The 16,403-nt window shown below is 39.3% G+C and overlaps 1 protein-coding gene across 1 annotated transcript in view; it reads left to right on the top strand.

Annotated features, from left to right (window-relative positions):
• SYN2 (synapsin II) overlaps positions 1-14,414 on the top strand; it is a 180,219-nt gene extending 165,805 nt beyond the window's left edge. Inside the window, exons 12-14 of the mRNA XM_029965206.1 lie at positions 6,329-6,389; positions 10,157-10,430; positions 13,334-14,414. Coding sequence (XP_029821066.1) covers positions 6,329-6,389; positions 10,157-10,430; positions 13,334-13,469 — 471 coding nt within the window. The 3' untranslated portion in view covers positions 13,470-14,414. The remainder of the gene's footprint in view (positions 1-6,328; positions 6,390-10,156; positions 10,431-13,333) is intronic.
• The last annotated feature ends 1,989 nt before the right edge of the window (positions 14,415-16,403 follow it).

The following is a 16,403-nucleotide window of genomic DNA, read 5'->3' as shown; positions in this document are numbered from 1 at the left end:
TATTTAAAAATGGTAATAATAATAACCTTTTTTTTTTTTAAGACTGGAGAAGCAGATACAGCACAGCATCAGCCAAAGCCATAGTCCCTGGATCCAAGGGTCAAAACCTTACAGCTTCAGATCTCAGCACAGGATTTTGACACCGTCAAGCTCCAAGGAGTACCTTATCCACTGTGTCCCTGTGTACCCTGGGAAAGGTGTGAGGAAATTTAACTGGCCCCTTTCCCTTGCCTTTCCATCTGTCTGTGAGCTCTTTCCCTGGTAAAAACATGCAGCACACTCATTTAGTCTCAGCACATGGGGGAGCTCGTTCCTATCCCATACTCCACATTCCTTCCTTGTCTGTGGGGAGCAGTTTTTTCACTGGAAAGAGCTGCATGAAAACTGCTGTGCAACTACGTGTTTTTATTGTTCCCTGTTAAAAAACAGAAGTGGAAATCTGGCTTCTTCAAGCAAGAGCTGCAATAAAAAAGCTGCATCCTTGTCCATCAGAATTATTGATTGGCAGTGGAAGGGGCCAACCAGCTTCAATATGCGATGCTACTTCAGAAATTCTTTTTCCCTAATAAGTCAACATCCTACTTTTCCTTTAGAAACCTCATCTCCTTGGGGGGTGGGATTATTTTTGTCATAGAAAATAGGGCTGGAATGGCCAATGGGAAGTCAGATGTCTCGTTCTGTCAGGGAAAATCCTGGAGTGTACATGTTGACAGCAGTGAGTCCCCACCAGGGTACTCACCTTCCCTGACAAGCTGGCAGAGGGTTGGAAACAGATGATCTTTAAGGTCCCTTCCAACCCAAACCATTATATGATTCTATGATTTTTAAGACTGTGTGCAAAAATATTCTAGAAGGAAACTATTGGCTAGTAAGTAATTAGTTATCCAGCAATGGAAAGCACTTGGTCTGTGAAATATAAGTTAGAATACTTTTTGATGTTTAAAAAAAAATGCCCTTTTCAGTGCATTTTTTAAATACTATTCCAAGTAAAAATTGTGCTGCATAGCTTGTTTTCTGCTCTGAGCAGTCATTTTCCTTCCCATTCACTGGAAGACCTTAACAGGATTTGAAAGTTTGTTGAGCAATAACAAAAGCTGCTCTAAGTTTTTGAATTCTTTATCACAACTTCGACATAAAGAAACTCTAGGCTGGCATCAGTTTTGCTGAGAGTGTCTTTTCCATACAGATTTCCAAGGCTGAACACTGGTACTCCAAAAAACTGTGAAAAGCAGGAGCCAACTCTCCTCTAAGTGCCCCCCCCGCACTAGACAATGTGAAGGTGGATTCTTTTTATTGCGTGCTGTATAAACACGCCTCTCCATTGTGGCTGTCACTGTTTCACTGCCTTTCTCAGTCCACAGAGAATGTTTAACATGATAAATAGCAAAACCTTTGTAGTCCTGTTCAGCACCACTGGAATGAAGCAGATACATCACCAGTCCCAGACTCACCTGAAATAGGGTAAGGTCTTGACCAGCAACCAGAAAGCCTCCCTGCCACACTCACTGCACATTAAATGTATAAAGCAGGACACAACAAGTTCCTAAAGAGTTTTGTATTTTTGGGTGCTCCCTATCAGAAAGCCACTTTCAGGATTTCACTGCTTTGCTCCATTATACAATATGTGTTTATTTCCAGCCCGGTTTTATTCAGTTTATAGGCATTTCTTCTTGGTTTGTATTGTCCTTTGGCTTGTTTTTCTGCCTCTAGTTCTTTACCAGTGCAACGTTTATAAAAAGCAACTGTACTGTGTCCAAGTCTTCCTTTTACCAAACCAAGCAAGACGTATTCCTCCAAATGCTGGAGGTAGAACCTCTTCTCTCTGCCCAGGCAGTTTAATAGCACTTTTCTGTGCCAGCTCAGTTTACATTCAGCTTTCCTGAGCAGGGCTGATGTCAGTGATACCCAGCATCATGTCTCACACCTCCTGCAAACACTTCACTGAACCTGTGATGAGATTCTGATTTTTTCACTGCACAAATCTTTCCCATTAGATTTCAGTTAGTGAGCTCTGCATTTCTGACAGATGCATGTTATTATACCATAAATAAATTATTTTGGACATTACATTTAAGGGGTTTTTTCCTTTTTTCTTTTTTTTTTTTTTTTTGGTAACTTCACACATCAATTTTGTTCTTTCTTTAGAATATTTTGGTCCTATGGTCTTCCAGCTCTGTATATCTACAGCTTTTAGGATCACACTCCTCTTTCTTTTTGCCAGCTTAATTAATGGATATTCTATTTGAGTTCTAAATGCCACATATCTTTCCCATGACTTTTTATTCAATAACTGCCTATATCCTCAGCAGCCACTTCCTTACCCATTGTTTAATTCCTGTAGTATTAGTGTTTAACCTTCTCCAGTGTAACTTGTACGTTCCCAGTTGCTAGAGAGAACTGGTAGGGAATCCTGTATTTCATGAGTCAGCTGGTTTTAATTTCTGAGATGAAGAATATTTGATTTTTACCTGCATCTCATTTTTAGCTTTTATCCCACCTGCCATCTTGCCCCTGCTCCTGTATTTATCATAATCTATCACACTTCAAACATTCATTTACTATTGACATCCTACTTAAACTATCTAAATTACCTCTCTCCTTAGCACTCACATTTTTTCTTAGTTCTCCTGTTGCTTAATTGTTCTGCTATTTAGTCTTGTTCCTTTACAAGATCTAACTCAGCTCATATTTTGGCAACTCTCAATTGATCCCTCTACTTCTTGACCTGAAAAATATGGCTTTTCCCTTCAAATATTGAAATTCCTAGGAAAAACTTCTGTCCTTGCCTTACAAAGAAAACCAGACAAGACCCAAAACCAACTATACATGCTCCAACTATAGTTCACAAAGTTTTCAAACTCAGCCAAATCAAAATCAATTTTTACTAGGTCTCTGTTTAGCATCTTTTTTGCCCAAGGGCTATTTCCCTGCCAAGTTGCTGCTTTTGCTCCCACCCATTTCAGCATTCTTCAGACTATTTAAAATTCAAGTGTATATGGATCCAATCTGCATTTATATAAATATACAAGGTAGAAAAGGAAGTAATACCTTGATCAAATTCTAATGCAACATGTTGTGTAGAACAAACAGTTCTTTCCTCCAGTTCTGTCCCTAAAATTCTAAGGAGACTTTCAGGTAAGTATGGAAAGGAAGGAAGTGTTACAGATGAATCTAGAGACATCTGTCTTCTAGATAAGTAGTGGGGTTTCTGCTTTGGCTGTAATTAGCCAATATTCTTAAAGATCCTTATACAACCAAATCATCTCTTCTTACACCCAGAGCTGAGAAATCACTGGAGTATATTTGCAGCATTCATGTGGCTTAGAGGTTTCCACAAGTAAAGCCTTATTTTTTTAGGATAATTATATAAACAATAAAGCCCTTTGAACAGGAGAGCTTCTATAAGCAGTTCTTTATAATGTTATTGTCAACATCAGCAATCCCTTCTCTTTGGGGAACTTGGATGTGATATAAAAGTCATGTTCCTTAAAATGAAAACCAAAAAGGCTCCTTATGCCATCAGTTACCACACCTCGCTCGGGTAATCCTAAACCATACCAAACACTGTCCTTTTATACTGATAATTTTACTCTTTAGCCCTGAGCATCCAGATAAGAAACTATGAAGGGTCATTTTTCATGGTATATGCTGCATTTAATGTTTGATTTGATGAATCAGCAATAGGCAAGTTTGTAGATCAGAACTGTATTACCGGAAAACGTGTTTGTGCTAAAAGGAGGTAGTAGGGTGAGATTCTAGGCTGGGCAACAAAGGAGAACACAAAAAACCAAGAAGGATGAATAAATCTGCAGGACAGGGCTGGTCCAGCATCTCTGCTCAGAGAGGCTGTGCTGCCTGTGAGGAGCGAGCAGCTCTCACAATTACATTGGCACAGCACCTTGGAGAGGTGAGATTGAACAGTCTGGAGTTAATGTGCCAACAACTGGTGTTTTAGAAGAAGCCTGGATTTTATTAAAGGTCTTGGCTCAGGACAGCAAACGAGGCTGGTTCAAAGCCTGTCTTTAATATCAAGTATCAAGGTTTCTGACTGAAAGAAAGACTCATGAAAAGGGCTGGATTACTACAGACTGAAAAACCATGAGTAAGATTTCTCAATTAGGAATGTAATGCTAATTAGACTTTTTGGGTCAGCCTGGGTGGGTTGGCTAATTAGCCAAAGTAATATACCCATGTGATTGGCCTGGAGTGTGGGTGAGGTTCCTGGAAGCACCAGGTGATATCTGGTGGAAAAAAAAGGATGTGTGGGTGGTAAAATCAGGACAGCTGCAGTCAGTGACTGGAGAGGGGGAAATACATCTTCAACAGAAAATGCACAAAGGCTCTAAATTTTCAGAAGAGTTTAGGTAAGGATTAGCAAGCTCCTATAATGTTTATTGAAAGCTTAATTTAGGATAAAATAATTTCTTTGTAAGATGGAGAGATATGCAGATTGCATGAGTGCTGGTGTTGTCACGCCAAGTCAGCTCAGTTGTGTGATAAAACCCAAGACCATTTCAGGGCAATAACAAATGGCAGATTTGCTTCATCCTCAAAGCATGGAGGAGACAGAGGCCCTGCAGTTGTTGTTTTAACATTAAAGTAGATGCAAATTCAAATTGCCAGCCTGTGTTTTCAGTTTCTAAATAAAACATGAGTTTTACCTACGTAATCTTTTGTTTCGGTAGAAAAATGATAACACTCGTGTCCTTCCTAGTCACCCTCTGCCCCTGCAGAGAGCACACAGGTTGGGTTATAGCCCTGCCTAAGCCTACCATATGGTGATCACAGTCCTTGTGATTATGAAATATTATGTGTGCTTGCTGACAAAGCCACATGGTCTGTTCAGTGCTTCAGAAGAGAACTCTTGGACTTCCTTAGGCCCAATGCCTGTGGTTTCCTCTGAGAGCACTGGCTGTGTCACAGGAGGCTCTCTCTGGTGCCCGGGCACAGAGGAGGCTGCCAGGTGCACCAGAACAATGGGATAGGAAAGGACTTGGCTCCTCCAGGGCAGCTTTTCAAGGTTTCCACTGTGGGCTGATTGCCCCGGTCTCCAGGGAGCTCCTGCTGGAAATGCACATTGTTCCAGTGAGTGGATCCCACAAACACTCCAGGTCCTGAACATGGAGAGGAGAGCACAGCAGCTTTTACATGTGGTTCAGAAAATTAGAGGAAGGAGGGAAACAAAACAGAGAGGACTTTAACCCACACTAAAGCAGTACAAAATTTTCTGCCGGCTGTGTCTTTCCTTACAAAATTCTCTTATTTTCTATATATACTCATCCTCACAACGATGCTAACCAAGAACTATGTAACTGGGCCAGGTCATACAAGGAGCAGAGTTTGTACATATTGCTTTTATTCCTCATTTGGGCTTCTGAAGGTTGGTAACACTGAATAATTTGAGTTTTAGACCTGTCCTCTGTCCTTTTATTTATGTAGCTGAAGCAGACAAAGCAATTTGCAACAGCTGCATGTGATGGAGAGTTGTCTTGTAACATTTAAAACTGTAAGTGCTGGATTCCTGTGCAGGAATTCACAGCTCAATGACTAAGATTTATTCTGTAGTTATAAGACCAATTGCAAATCTACCAGGAAAAAACAGTAAGCCTTGCAAGAAACATGTTTAATTGATTTTACATTTACTATTTAATAAATTCTGAGGGTTTTCCCTGGATTCTTAAAGAGAAAAAAAAACCCTAAGCTATTATGCCCAGTGATTTAACATATTTCACATTTCAAAATATTAGAGATGGGAGGATGTTCTGCTCCACGGTTTTGGTTCAGGCCCATCTTTTCCTCTCAACAAGTTTACATGTGAAAAAGATACTGCCAAATAAATCTCCTCAAAGTGAAACTATGGCTGCAAAACACCCTGCTGTGCTCACACTTGTGGATACAAGTGAACAGAGTTATAAATAAATTATTTCTTAAATTACACAGAGATATCTGTTGAAATCTATTTCCTAGTCAGTCTATCCTAAAAAAACCAGAGCAAAAGTACTGAGATACAGAAAAGTCATTCACAGTTCTAGGAACTGAGGAGAAAGACCTTGCACAAATGGAGGTAGGTTTGAGCAGGCATTCCTTGTGTTGTGATCACATGCTGCAAAGGGAAAACAATTTTTTTAAGAGCTTTGGATTAGCCCAAGATTCATATATCATGTCAGACAGCAACTAAATTAAAAAATGTTATCTGGAATAAATTTTAAGTGTATGTTCAGCCCCAACACTAAAGAAGTTTCTAATGAAAATAAAGACAAATCAGTGGAAAATTGGAACTAAGCTACTCTAATTTTTTTTCTCTTCTGTTTTCAAATGTATTTTCCAGAGTGGATCACTAAAGGAGCCAGAGCCAAACAAAATACCACCTCAGCGACCACCACCTCAAGGTTGTTTACAGTACATTCTCGACTGTAATGGCGTTGCAGTAGGACCAAAACAAGTCCAGGCTACTTAGATAATTGAGACTAAAAGCAAGGGTTAAAGCAAAAAATGAAAAAAAAAAAAAAAGGGGAAAAAAAAAGGAAAGGAAAAGAAATGAACACAAACAATCTCAAAAGCAAACATCTCAATTTTGTTCAGTTTTTGCATTGTTTCAGTGCTGACCTGGACTGTGTTTTTTCTATGCAGTGTCAACTCTCCCGTCTGGTTGTTTCTTTGTTCCTGTCTGTGCGTGTAATGCTTTACCAACTTTCCTCTGTAAAACTTGTGATTTCAGGGCTGTTGTCAACAGTGTACAAAGAATGTGCCTCTCTAGAGCCCCGTGCAACTGTACATTATGGATGGTTAGACAGTATTTTTGGAGTATTATATATATATATATATATATATCGTTCAGTAAAATACCACCGAGGTGCAAATCTAAATTCTTTTGCTTACTCTGTGAGTGTGTGCACACTGTACTCATAGCCTTTATTTTTGTGTGCATGACTAATAGGTAGGTGATCCAGATATATTTTTAAAAGTCTAGATTAGAATTTGCTAGTGAGGCTTTTTATTTATAATTTTATAAAGTTTATTAACATTTGAGTTTTACTTATACACAAGTGGAAGTCTGATATTTCAGTGACTCCATAAAATACAGTTCTTCCCAAGGAATATTTAAAATATCTTCTATTTTACATACTGGTATTCATATTTTTAGTAAATCTGCATTAAATTATTAGCTACAAAGCTATGTAAATGGGCCACCTATGTGCAATATCTCAGTGAAAGTGTAGTTAATGTATCCTATTTCAATTAAGTAGTACCTTTTGCTGTCATTCTGAATTAGTAATCTATGGATATTTTTAATGAAAACTAATGCAAATACTTTCAAAAAATCTTATACTTACCTAAGATTTAAATCCCAGGTTGTTTAGTGAAAAGTACCTCAAGGACTGTTAAACTTCCTTTAAGAGCTCATTTTTTTTCAAATGCTGAGATGTGAAGGGATGGCAGACCAAGGTACCTTTAACCAGCCAGGGATGTTGCTCTTGGATTAGAATGCAAGACAACAGTGTCAGTGGTTTTCTTTACCAACTCAGGCCTATCTACTGTTTTACACCTAGGATTATCCAGATAGTTATAAAGAAAATCCAGTCCCGACATTGTCCACATTAATAAGGTTTATAATAATTGCTTGACATCAAAGATGCAAAAAGACTTGAGATGCCTGACAAGTGCTAGATTTTCTGTAGGTAAATTATTTGTGATTTTTACAGAACCCATTTACAATGTAATGGTTATGAGAACTCCACAGGCAGGCAGTTAATCTGTTGTGAGAAATCTAGCCCAGAGTCACAGGCTAGTGGCATGAGAGCTTAGTTGCAAATGAGCCACAAAACTATAATTTTCGTCTTGAATATGTACAAAGATGAGTAGTGGCCATTAGTTTCGTGCAAACAATTATGTTTAAAGGGAAAACAGCCTTATGTTCTACTTCTGTTTTCCCTACAAGCACTGGAAAAACTTATCAGTGAGTCTCATCATTCTTAGTGTTTCTTTTATTTGTACAAGCTGGCTGGTGAGATGAGAATTAAGGTATGCATTATTAGCTATTTAAATGTTTGTGGTAAGTGCTACTGTTTACTACCTATCAGTAAATTACATGAATATTTTGCTTTAGTGATCAGCATTTGTCTGGGTCAGTGAGTATTCCAATGATGGCATTGGCTATTTTGTTCTATATTAAGAAAATTTCACTTAGAATCAGGTTCACAAATCCTTCCCTCCAGACACCCTAAAAGTGAAGAAACCATACTGCCCTGGGGTGGAGAAATGAATCTGATGACTGATTTTCTTTCAAGCAGTTGGTATTTTGTTTTGCATGGAGTAGTACCAAGTGATCACAAGTGCTTTTCACACGACATTTGTGTGCTGTGTGTGAACAGAAGGGTGTTCCAGGCAGGATTTTAGCCTGTTGACTGTCAAGGATTTGCAGGGGCACACAGTATTCCTACATCCCACAGCCAAGACACAAGCCAAAATGTCTCTCTGCATGTCAGCATGCTTAGGTGCAATATTGTGGGTAACAGGGAACAGATGTTTTACAGTGTAGGCTTAATGTTCACTTTTGTTGACTTATTTTTGGTAAAAGTTTCTTTCATGATTGTTGCCTTTTGTACAACCCAGCTGCAAGAAAGTGAGCAAATGCTGGAAATGTGACAGCAGTATATCTTTTATGTGAAATATCTTGTACAGCTTAATGTGCAATAAAAGAAAGTTATATCTGTCTTCAGTGTAAAGTTTCTGGCATTCAAGCCTGTATGTACAAGTGGGGGAAAAAAACCTTTCTGGGTTTCAATACTGAGTGAAAGGAGGCTAATAAGAAAATGATCCTTATTAAGATGTTGCAAGACCATGTTATCACCTTCAAATATTTCCTACAAAAGGGGTTCAAATTAATAAACAATGAAGGCACATTCCTTAACATACAGTACGTGCTATTTATCTTTCTACATCACACTAACACACTGCTACGGCTGTATGAAAACTTACTGAAGCATTAGCACGTGCTGTTGTCAGACACATACACTGGAATCTCATGTAGCAAGGAGAAAGCTGACTACACCAGCAATTTAAAACCAAAAAAACACATGTATTGCAGCAGTACCTCCAAATACGAAGGTTTTATTTTAAGACCTGACTAGATGAAGTCTTTCACTTGCACTAAATATCTGTGTAAGACTAAAAATTCCCAGATATCTAGAACATCTAGATCAGTTGTGTTCTATAGTATTTACTGTTCAGCAAAGCTCTTTTCCTGAGTGAAACGATACAAAGAAATACTCAGAATTTCACCCCATCCTTTCTTCCCCTAAAGGCAGATGTCCTGTGTGCATGTCATGTGCAAGAACTAAGATTCAGTTATAACATTCAGTCCAGAAAACCACAATCAGACATGGGGTATGAGATAAAAGCAGCCCACTGATATCTGACACAGCACTATTTCAGTTAGAAAGCAGAAAAAAACCTGCTGTACGATGATGTAGCATCTTTCAGCCATGGATTTCACAAACTAAGTCTCTACTACACGTTGCATTTTCACACTTAATGCAGTAGCTTGCCAGCATCCTTCCTTTTCAGTGGAAAGATCATCTTGGTGAAGAATTAGTAATGACTTTCTTGTGTTTCTTGTAATGTTCTTGACATATCTCACTAAGGGGTTAAGTAAGTTATTAAAATACTTTAAATTAGCCAGAAAATTTCAGTATAAAGTTGTTTTACTGCTGTAAGGGTGAATCTGAGAGACCTATTACAGAAATAATTTAAAAACTTTGGAGGAACAAAACTGCAATAACTACACAGAAAATAGTAACTATATTGCTGAAATAGATATTACTGTTATTTCACAGCCTCTCCTTAACTCAAGCCAACATTATTCTGGGTGTAACTCCGTTGATTTGGTTTGAAGTCAGTACCTCTACTGCTGGGATAAATTGGGTAGTATTTAGCAATTTAAAGGGTGAATCATGGGTGCTCCAAGCAAGTTACTAATGTATGGAGTGTGATTAGTAGTATTGACTACCTGAAAGTACGATCCATATTAATAGAATTTTGCCTCAGAAGTAGAATTAATCACGTTCGAGGATTATTTTAAAGTGTTGGATGTGAAGTCTAATAAGGACTCTTTGAAACTATAAGATTATGAAGTTTTTCTTGTGCTGAAACCTAGGGGGCCCAGTGCAACCCCAAGGAATGCAATCCCAAAGCCAGGAGCCATTGCAGCCCCAGCGCATGTTCCCCCCGGGGCAGTCAGCAAAGCCCTCAACTTCCCAGCCACAGCGTCCACCCGGACCCACCACCCAGCAGCCACGGCCCCAGGCTCAAGGTCCTCCCAGCACCAGATTATCAAAGGAAGCAGAGCCACAGCCACAGCCACAGCCAGCTCCACAGCCTGCTCCACAGCCTGCTCCACAACAGAAGCCTCAGTCTCATCCACAACTTAAGTAAGATTTGCTTTATCCATTTTATTTTCTCCTCGTAACACAGATCTTGCTGCCATAACTGTAATTTGGGAGTTGGGCTAATATTCAGGAAAAAAATGGACGTATGTTCTCAGGTTTAAAATGAGGTTAAAGTATTTCAAAATATTCAAAATATTTGAATATTTTGGGTGGTGGAACAGGCTCCCCAGGGAGCAGCACCAAGCCTGACAGAGCTCAAGGAGTGTTTGGATGATCCTCTCAGGCACATGGTGTGACTCTTGGGGGTGGTCCTGTACAGGGCCAGGAGTTGGACTCAGTGATCCTTGTGAGTCCCTTCCAACTTGGCATATTCTGTAATTCTGTGATACCTGTTTATGGTTAGTAATTCAGTATCATCTGTTATATCCTAAGCACTGCACAAAATTTCATTTAGTAGTTGTGCAATCTCTGCCCTAGTGAGGTCTGAAAACACATCATCTTTCTGCTCTTTGTTTCCTCCTTTTGGTGCCACTGACTCACAAGCTGGGTGTGCTGTAAGTCTGCACACAAAGAGGAAGTCTTATCTATTTAAACTTTTAACCTTGCAGTCACTCAGACAACAGATTCCATTTCCAAAGGCCTATCTCAGAAACAATCCCAGTGAACACTTTGGACAGTGGCTGCCAAATTGTTTCTTTACAGCTGCACTTGGTCCATGGTTGGGTGGTGGCACTGACTGTAGAGCCCAGGTGATGCACAGAAAAGACTGCACAGAACTGTCTCTGGGTATCTCACTTCTGGAAGATTCCTTACAATAAGGAATCCTCACAGCTTAAACCCAGCCGGAAACAGAAAACTTGGGGAAGTTTTTAGCAGTGATTTGCAGTTTTTCAGCACATAAATCCTATTGCTGGTGGAATCACAGGCACATTCTCCTTAGTTTGATACGTAAAAGACTGGCATGTAGGCTTTTTTTCATCCCAGGAACACAGATCCCCTTGTTCCACCCACTCATATGTTTAATAGGGGTGGGAAACAACTCTGAGTCCTCCCCTGAGCCCCACTGAGTGGAAGAGAGACACTAGATGACAAAAGGCAAAGATGAGGGTATTTTCCTTGCCTTCATAGGACAGTGTATTTCTTTATTCTGTTTTATAATCCTAAAACTCAAGTTCATTGATCCATCATTTAAGTATACATAGTGAATAGAGAGGTCGATTTTCTTAAGCAAGATGGAAACTAGTTTGTGGTTTGAAACTTAACTTGACAACTCCTGACATTGAAGAAAAGCAGCTAAGAACAGTTACAGGACTGTACCATTTCCAACTTTCTCCCTTTAGTTCTTTGTTCACATCTAGATTCATTTTTCTCTTCTTCAAATGGAAGAGTGTCTATTTAAAACAAAATAACAAAGGAGAAATTAAAGTTTTTAAGATGTAAGTCATAATGAGAGTAGTTTTTCTAACTTTCAGAAGCAGTTTTAGGTCCACACCAAGGCTCAGATCTCCTGCCTGTAGGATTAACTCTATTTGCATGTGTATGCTTTGTATTCACCCACATGCTGTTGCCTAACCTGTATGTACATGTTATTAATCTGTGAATAAATATTTAATTAGGCTACTTATTGTGTTACTAATCAAGTCAAGTGCTGCTTCCCACCCTCCCTCTTTCAGTGAGTACAAACAAACATTTATCAGTCTATTCTCATTAGCACAACTATAATTTATGAAAAACCTAAAACGCCTGTAGCACTGTTTGCTGTACATTATTAGTTTAGAAGTAGAGAGGCTGCAAACCATGAAGAGTCTCAAGCAATCAGAATAAGAAAAGTGTTTCAGTTTTACTATAGCCAAAACTGAAATCTATTGTACTGAGATAAAAATGAAATCAGTTAACTAGTTCTACTAATTCAGGGATGTCTTTGTAAGAAGTTTATAACTCAATTATGTATTCTATTTAAATCCAAGCCTATTTTTTAGATATTATTTTAATTGACAAATCAGGAGTTAAAGTTTTAAACTTTGGCTATTTTCTTTCTTGTTTTCCTTGTGTGTTATGTGTTTCATGCTTATGGAAACTCACACAGAAGTGACATGATAGCACTAAGGATGGAGTAGCATTGCTAGACTAACTGCCTATAGGCAAGAAAAATTATATCTGATTTGCAGTATTTTTTAAAGCTATAAACTGTCATTAAGCCTCCATTAAGGATCTAATGTCCAATATGTAGAGAGAGAGAGAGAGAAAGAGAGAGCACATTACAACTTTCGGATTCATTCTTCAAACTCTTGCCAATATACCTAATTTTTCTTTGTGCATAACTGTTTTCAACCATAACAAACCCAGTTATTAATTGTCCATGTTCAGTTGTGATTTGGATTTAGTAGGCAGGACCCCATTTTTCTCAGGTTCTAATTTACACCATCCAGTTTACTGGAATACAATGTTTCAGATCTGTAAAAAGAAAACAAACCACCAGTGTGTGCCTTAAAAAAATGTTTTCCTCAGATATTAAGTCAAAGTGCAGGATGAATGTGGTGGGTTGCCCATTACTGCGTTGCTTGTGGTCAATGCCCATTTTGTTCACTGTCTAGGGAATGGCTGGAGCTGTGTCAGGGCAGGGTCACGTTGGATCTCAGCAAAAGGTTCTTCCCCCAGAGGCTGGTTGGGCACTGCCCAGGCTCCCCAGGGCAGTGGGCACAGCCCCAAGGCTGCCAGAGCTCCAGGAGGGTTTGGCTGATCCTCTGGGACGCAGGGGGTGACTCTTGGGGCTGGGCCTGTGCAGGACTGAGGGTTGGACTCGATGATCCCTGTGGGTCCCTTCCAGCTGAGCACATTCTGTGGTTCCATGATTTTCCTGTTCTCCTCACTGGCACAAGTGATGAATGGACAGAAGCTGGGGGACAATGTGACCGAAGCAAACCTGTTGTGTTTTTGTCTTGCAGCAAGTCTCAGTCTTTGACAAACGCCTTCAGCTTCACAGAATCCTCCTTCTTCCGATCATCTGTGAATGAAGACGAAGCAAAAGCTGAAACCATCCGAAACTTGAGGAAATCCTTTGCTAGTCTCTTTTCTGATTAGCCAGCTTCATCTAAATGCATCCAACATATAGTCTGAAAACTCTGTGAATATTCCATAGGTTTTGTTTTCCCTGTTCCAGTACCCTTCTCTACTGTGCTAACTGTTGTATTAAGCAATATGTTAAACTTACAGAAAAAAAATAAGTAGCAGGAGGACTTTGATGAGATCCCATCCAAGAACGTGTATAAACATCTGTAAAGAATGAAGGGTTCAATTGCTACCACAGAATGTTGAAGTCTGAGGTCCTTATCCATTGTAATATTGTGGCCTTACTGTGACTGAAGTATATAATCCTATTTGAGACTCCTTTGTAGAACTGTGTTAATAAAGCATTGAGGAATGGGTTTCTCCTTGCTTTACCCATTCCCAATGCATTGCAATGCATGTGTATTTTGTGTGTAAATGTTTTGTACCGCAAAAGTATAGTCTTGACTTGTTCTTGCCTCCCAGATTTAGGAGGCATTTCACACTGACATTGTCAAGCCACATAAATAATGTGAGAAATTGAAGCAGTTTCTTCCTCCTTATACAATCCTTCCATCAGCTGGTTGTAGACTTCTGATGTATTGCTGAGAGTTATCAGTACAATAAATGTCATAAATAGAGTGTAAATGTACTACTGTATCTCCATATGTCTATTTAAATTTATTTCCAAACTGTAACCATAACTGGGTTTAGTTGCAAAGAATATGCATGATGTTACCCCTATTTTTGTGAACACCTTCTAATAAATGTAAAGTCCCATGCCTGATTTAAAAAAAATGTCTTCTACAAAGCTTGTTTTAATGTCAATATATATTGTCTATTTTGAGTGATATCAAAAGGGTAGCTTTATGATTATAAAATATTTGGACACAAACCACAGCTGTAAGAAAATAAACTATCACAATTAATTCCTTTGTTGAATCAGCATAATAAAAAAAATGTATAAATTCTGGGAATCACATTTACATTTTCTAGTAAGTAGTGTCTTTTAAAAATATTTAACTTGTGAAAACATAAATGATCCCAGACTTTGAGGAAGTAGCTGCATTTAAAAAAAAAATAATTCTAAATCAACCTGAAGTTCATTAATAATCTCTAGATTATCCATTTCCAAAAGATTATTGGGTCTTTTTGCCTATGACACAGTATTCCTTGCCAGGAAACGGTGCTAAAAGGGGAAACAAGAAAAAAATAACTGTAATATTAACGTCTGAGGGAGAAAAAGAGCAACACCACAGTAACTTAAAAACCAAATGGGTTTTGTAATGGGTTTGTAGAGACACATCTGTTTGCCTCAGAAATTTTAGCTCCTGGAGATCTGGTAGTTTATGAAGCCTGGGTAAATCAGTCAACCTTTGCTGACATCAGTCCTGTCAGCAGTTTTGGATTCCTTTGGGTGAGGAGCCTGGCTGGGGCCGGGAGGTTGGCAGTGAAGGATGGAAACTTGGCTGTGCAGTGATGTCAGAGCTGGGTTCGGACACGAGCCTCGGATGGCTGTGCCTGTCAGCAGGCTTGGCTTGGCTGAGGACCTGAGCACACATTCCCTGAAAAGCAGGCACGTCCAAATCCCTCACAGCCAACACATTTGGCACCTTTGGGGACTGATGGCGAGGCCTGACTCTTCCAGAGTTCAACAACCATGCCCAGAACAATGCAGGTGAAGACTAAAAGGAATTTCTGGGTGAATTTGCACTGCAACATTGGAAACAGATACAGAGCATTACCCTCTGTAAGATGGAATCTCAGTCCCCCACCTTTGGAATGACCCTCGGAGGAGCTCTCTTACTCACTGACAATTCTCTCTTCTTTCAGGATGAATGCACTGTGTACAGAAGCCTGTAGTTTAGTCGATGAATTCTGTGACAAAAACAGAATGCTTTAACAGTTAAGAGTTTATATTAGTTCATATAGATCAACTATACTTTGATTTTTTTCAAGCTTTGTCCCCCTCACTGGATTGAAACACCCTCCACTGGGCTGCAATAACAACCTCGAGCACTTACAGAGCCTTTCATGTCTGAGAGGCACTTTACTTTAAGATTAGAAAGATTAATCAAAGTTGCTAACACAAATTAATTACTGCTACAGAGAAAGCATAGTAATTATGCATAGTTTGGCATGTGTCATGATTAGTACATGCCTAGTTTCAGCAATATTTAGTACAATATGAATTACAGGTAGTTCATTAGTCCAGCCCCAGATTTCGACTTGAGGCAAAGTTTCTCGCTCATATAAAATTCCCTCCCACCTCTTCCTGGGAGAAAACGGGTTTCACTACAGTCTTTGTTTTACCATCTGGAACAAAAATAAGAAAGAAAGGAAAGAAAAAAGAGAGCAAGATGATGCAATCAAATCTGTATGGTGTATCCTCCCACACAATGTACATAACACATTGCCTCTCCACAATGCCAGAACTTCTTTATGCCTCCGAGCGTGCTAAAGCGTGTCGCACACAAGCTGGTGCCTGCTTGTGTTCCTCCTGCAGTGTTTCATGTTTAAGACATTTCTAAGCAATCTATAACACATCTCCAAAATACTAATCTCTGGGGAAAAAAAGAGTTTTTATGAAAAGTCTGTTCAATCTTGGATAGCCCATTTTGTCTTGCTTCGTTAAAAAGGCTGTGTTTCGGCTTCATGTGCAAGCTCTGAACACCCAGTTTTCCAGTGGAATGCTGTATAGGGATGCACAGGTGGTAACACAGGAGTGGCTGTGGTTGCTCATCTCTATGAACCTCAGCCCAGGAACACAAGGGCTGTACTTCATTTGCACCTTTCCATACAAATGCAGCTTATGATGCCACAGGTTTCTGTGCATGGCACTCCATCCTTTTTCATCTTTCACTTATAAATCAGGATAGCGTGAAGGCTACAAGAGCTACTAATCAAGTTTAGTCTTGAGATTGAGACGGAGCCACTTTCTGACCATTAGGCCTGAAGCTAATTCAAAAC

This window comes from Manacus vitellinus, unplaced genomic scaffold (genome assembly GCF_001715985.3).
Source record: "Manacus vitellinus isolate BGI_N305 unplaced genomic scaffold, ASM171598v3 scaffold_91_pilon, whole genome shotgun sequence".
Lineage (NCBI taxonomy): Eukaryota > Metazoa > Chordata > Aves > Passeriformes > Pipridae > Manacus > Manacus vitellinus.
This window is presented reverse-complemented; position numbering and strand designations above follow the sequence as displayed.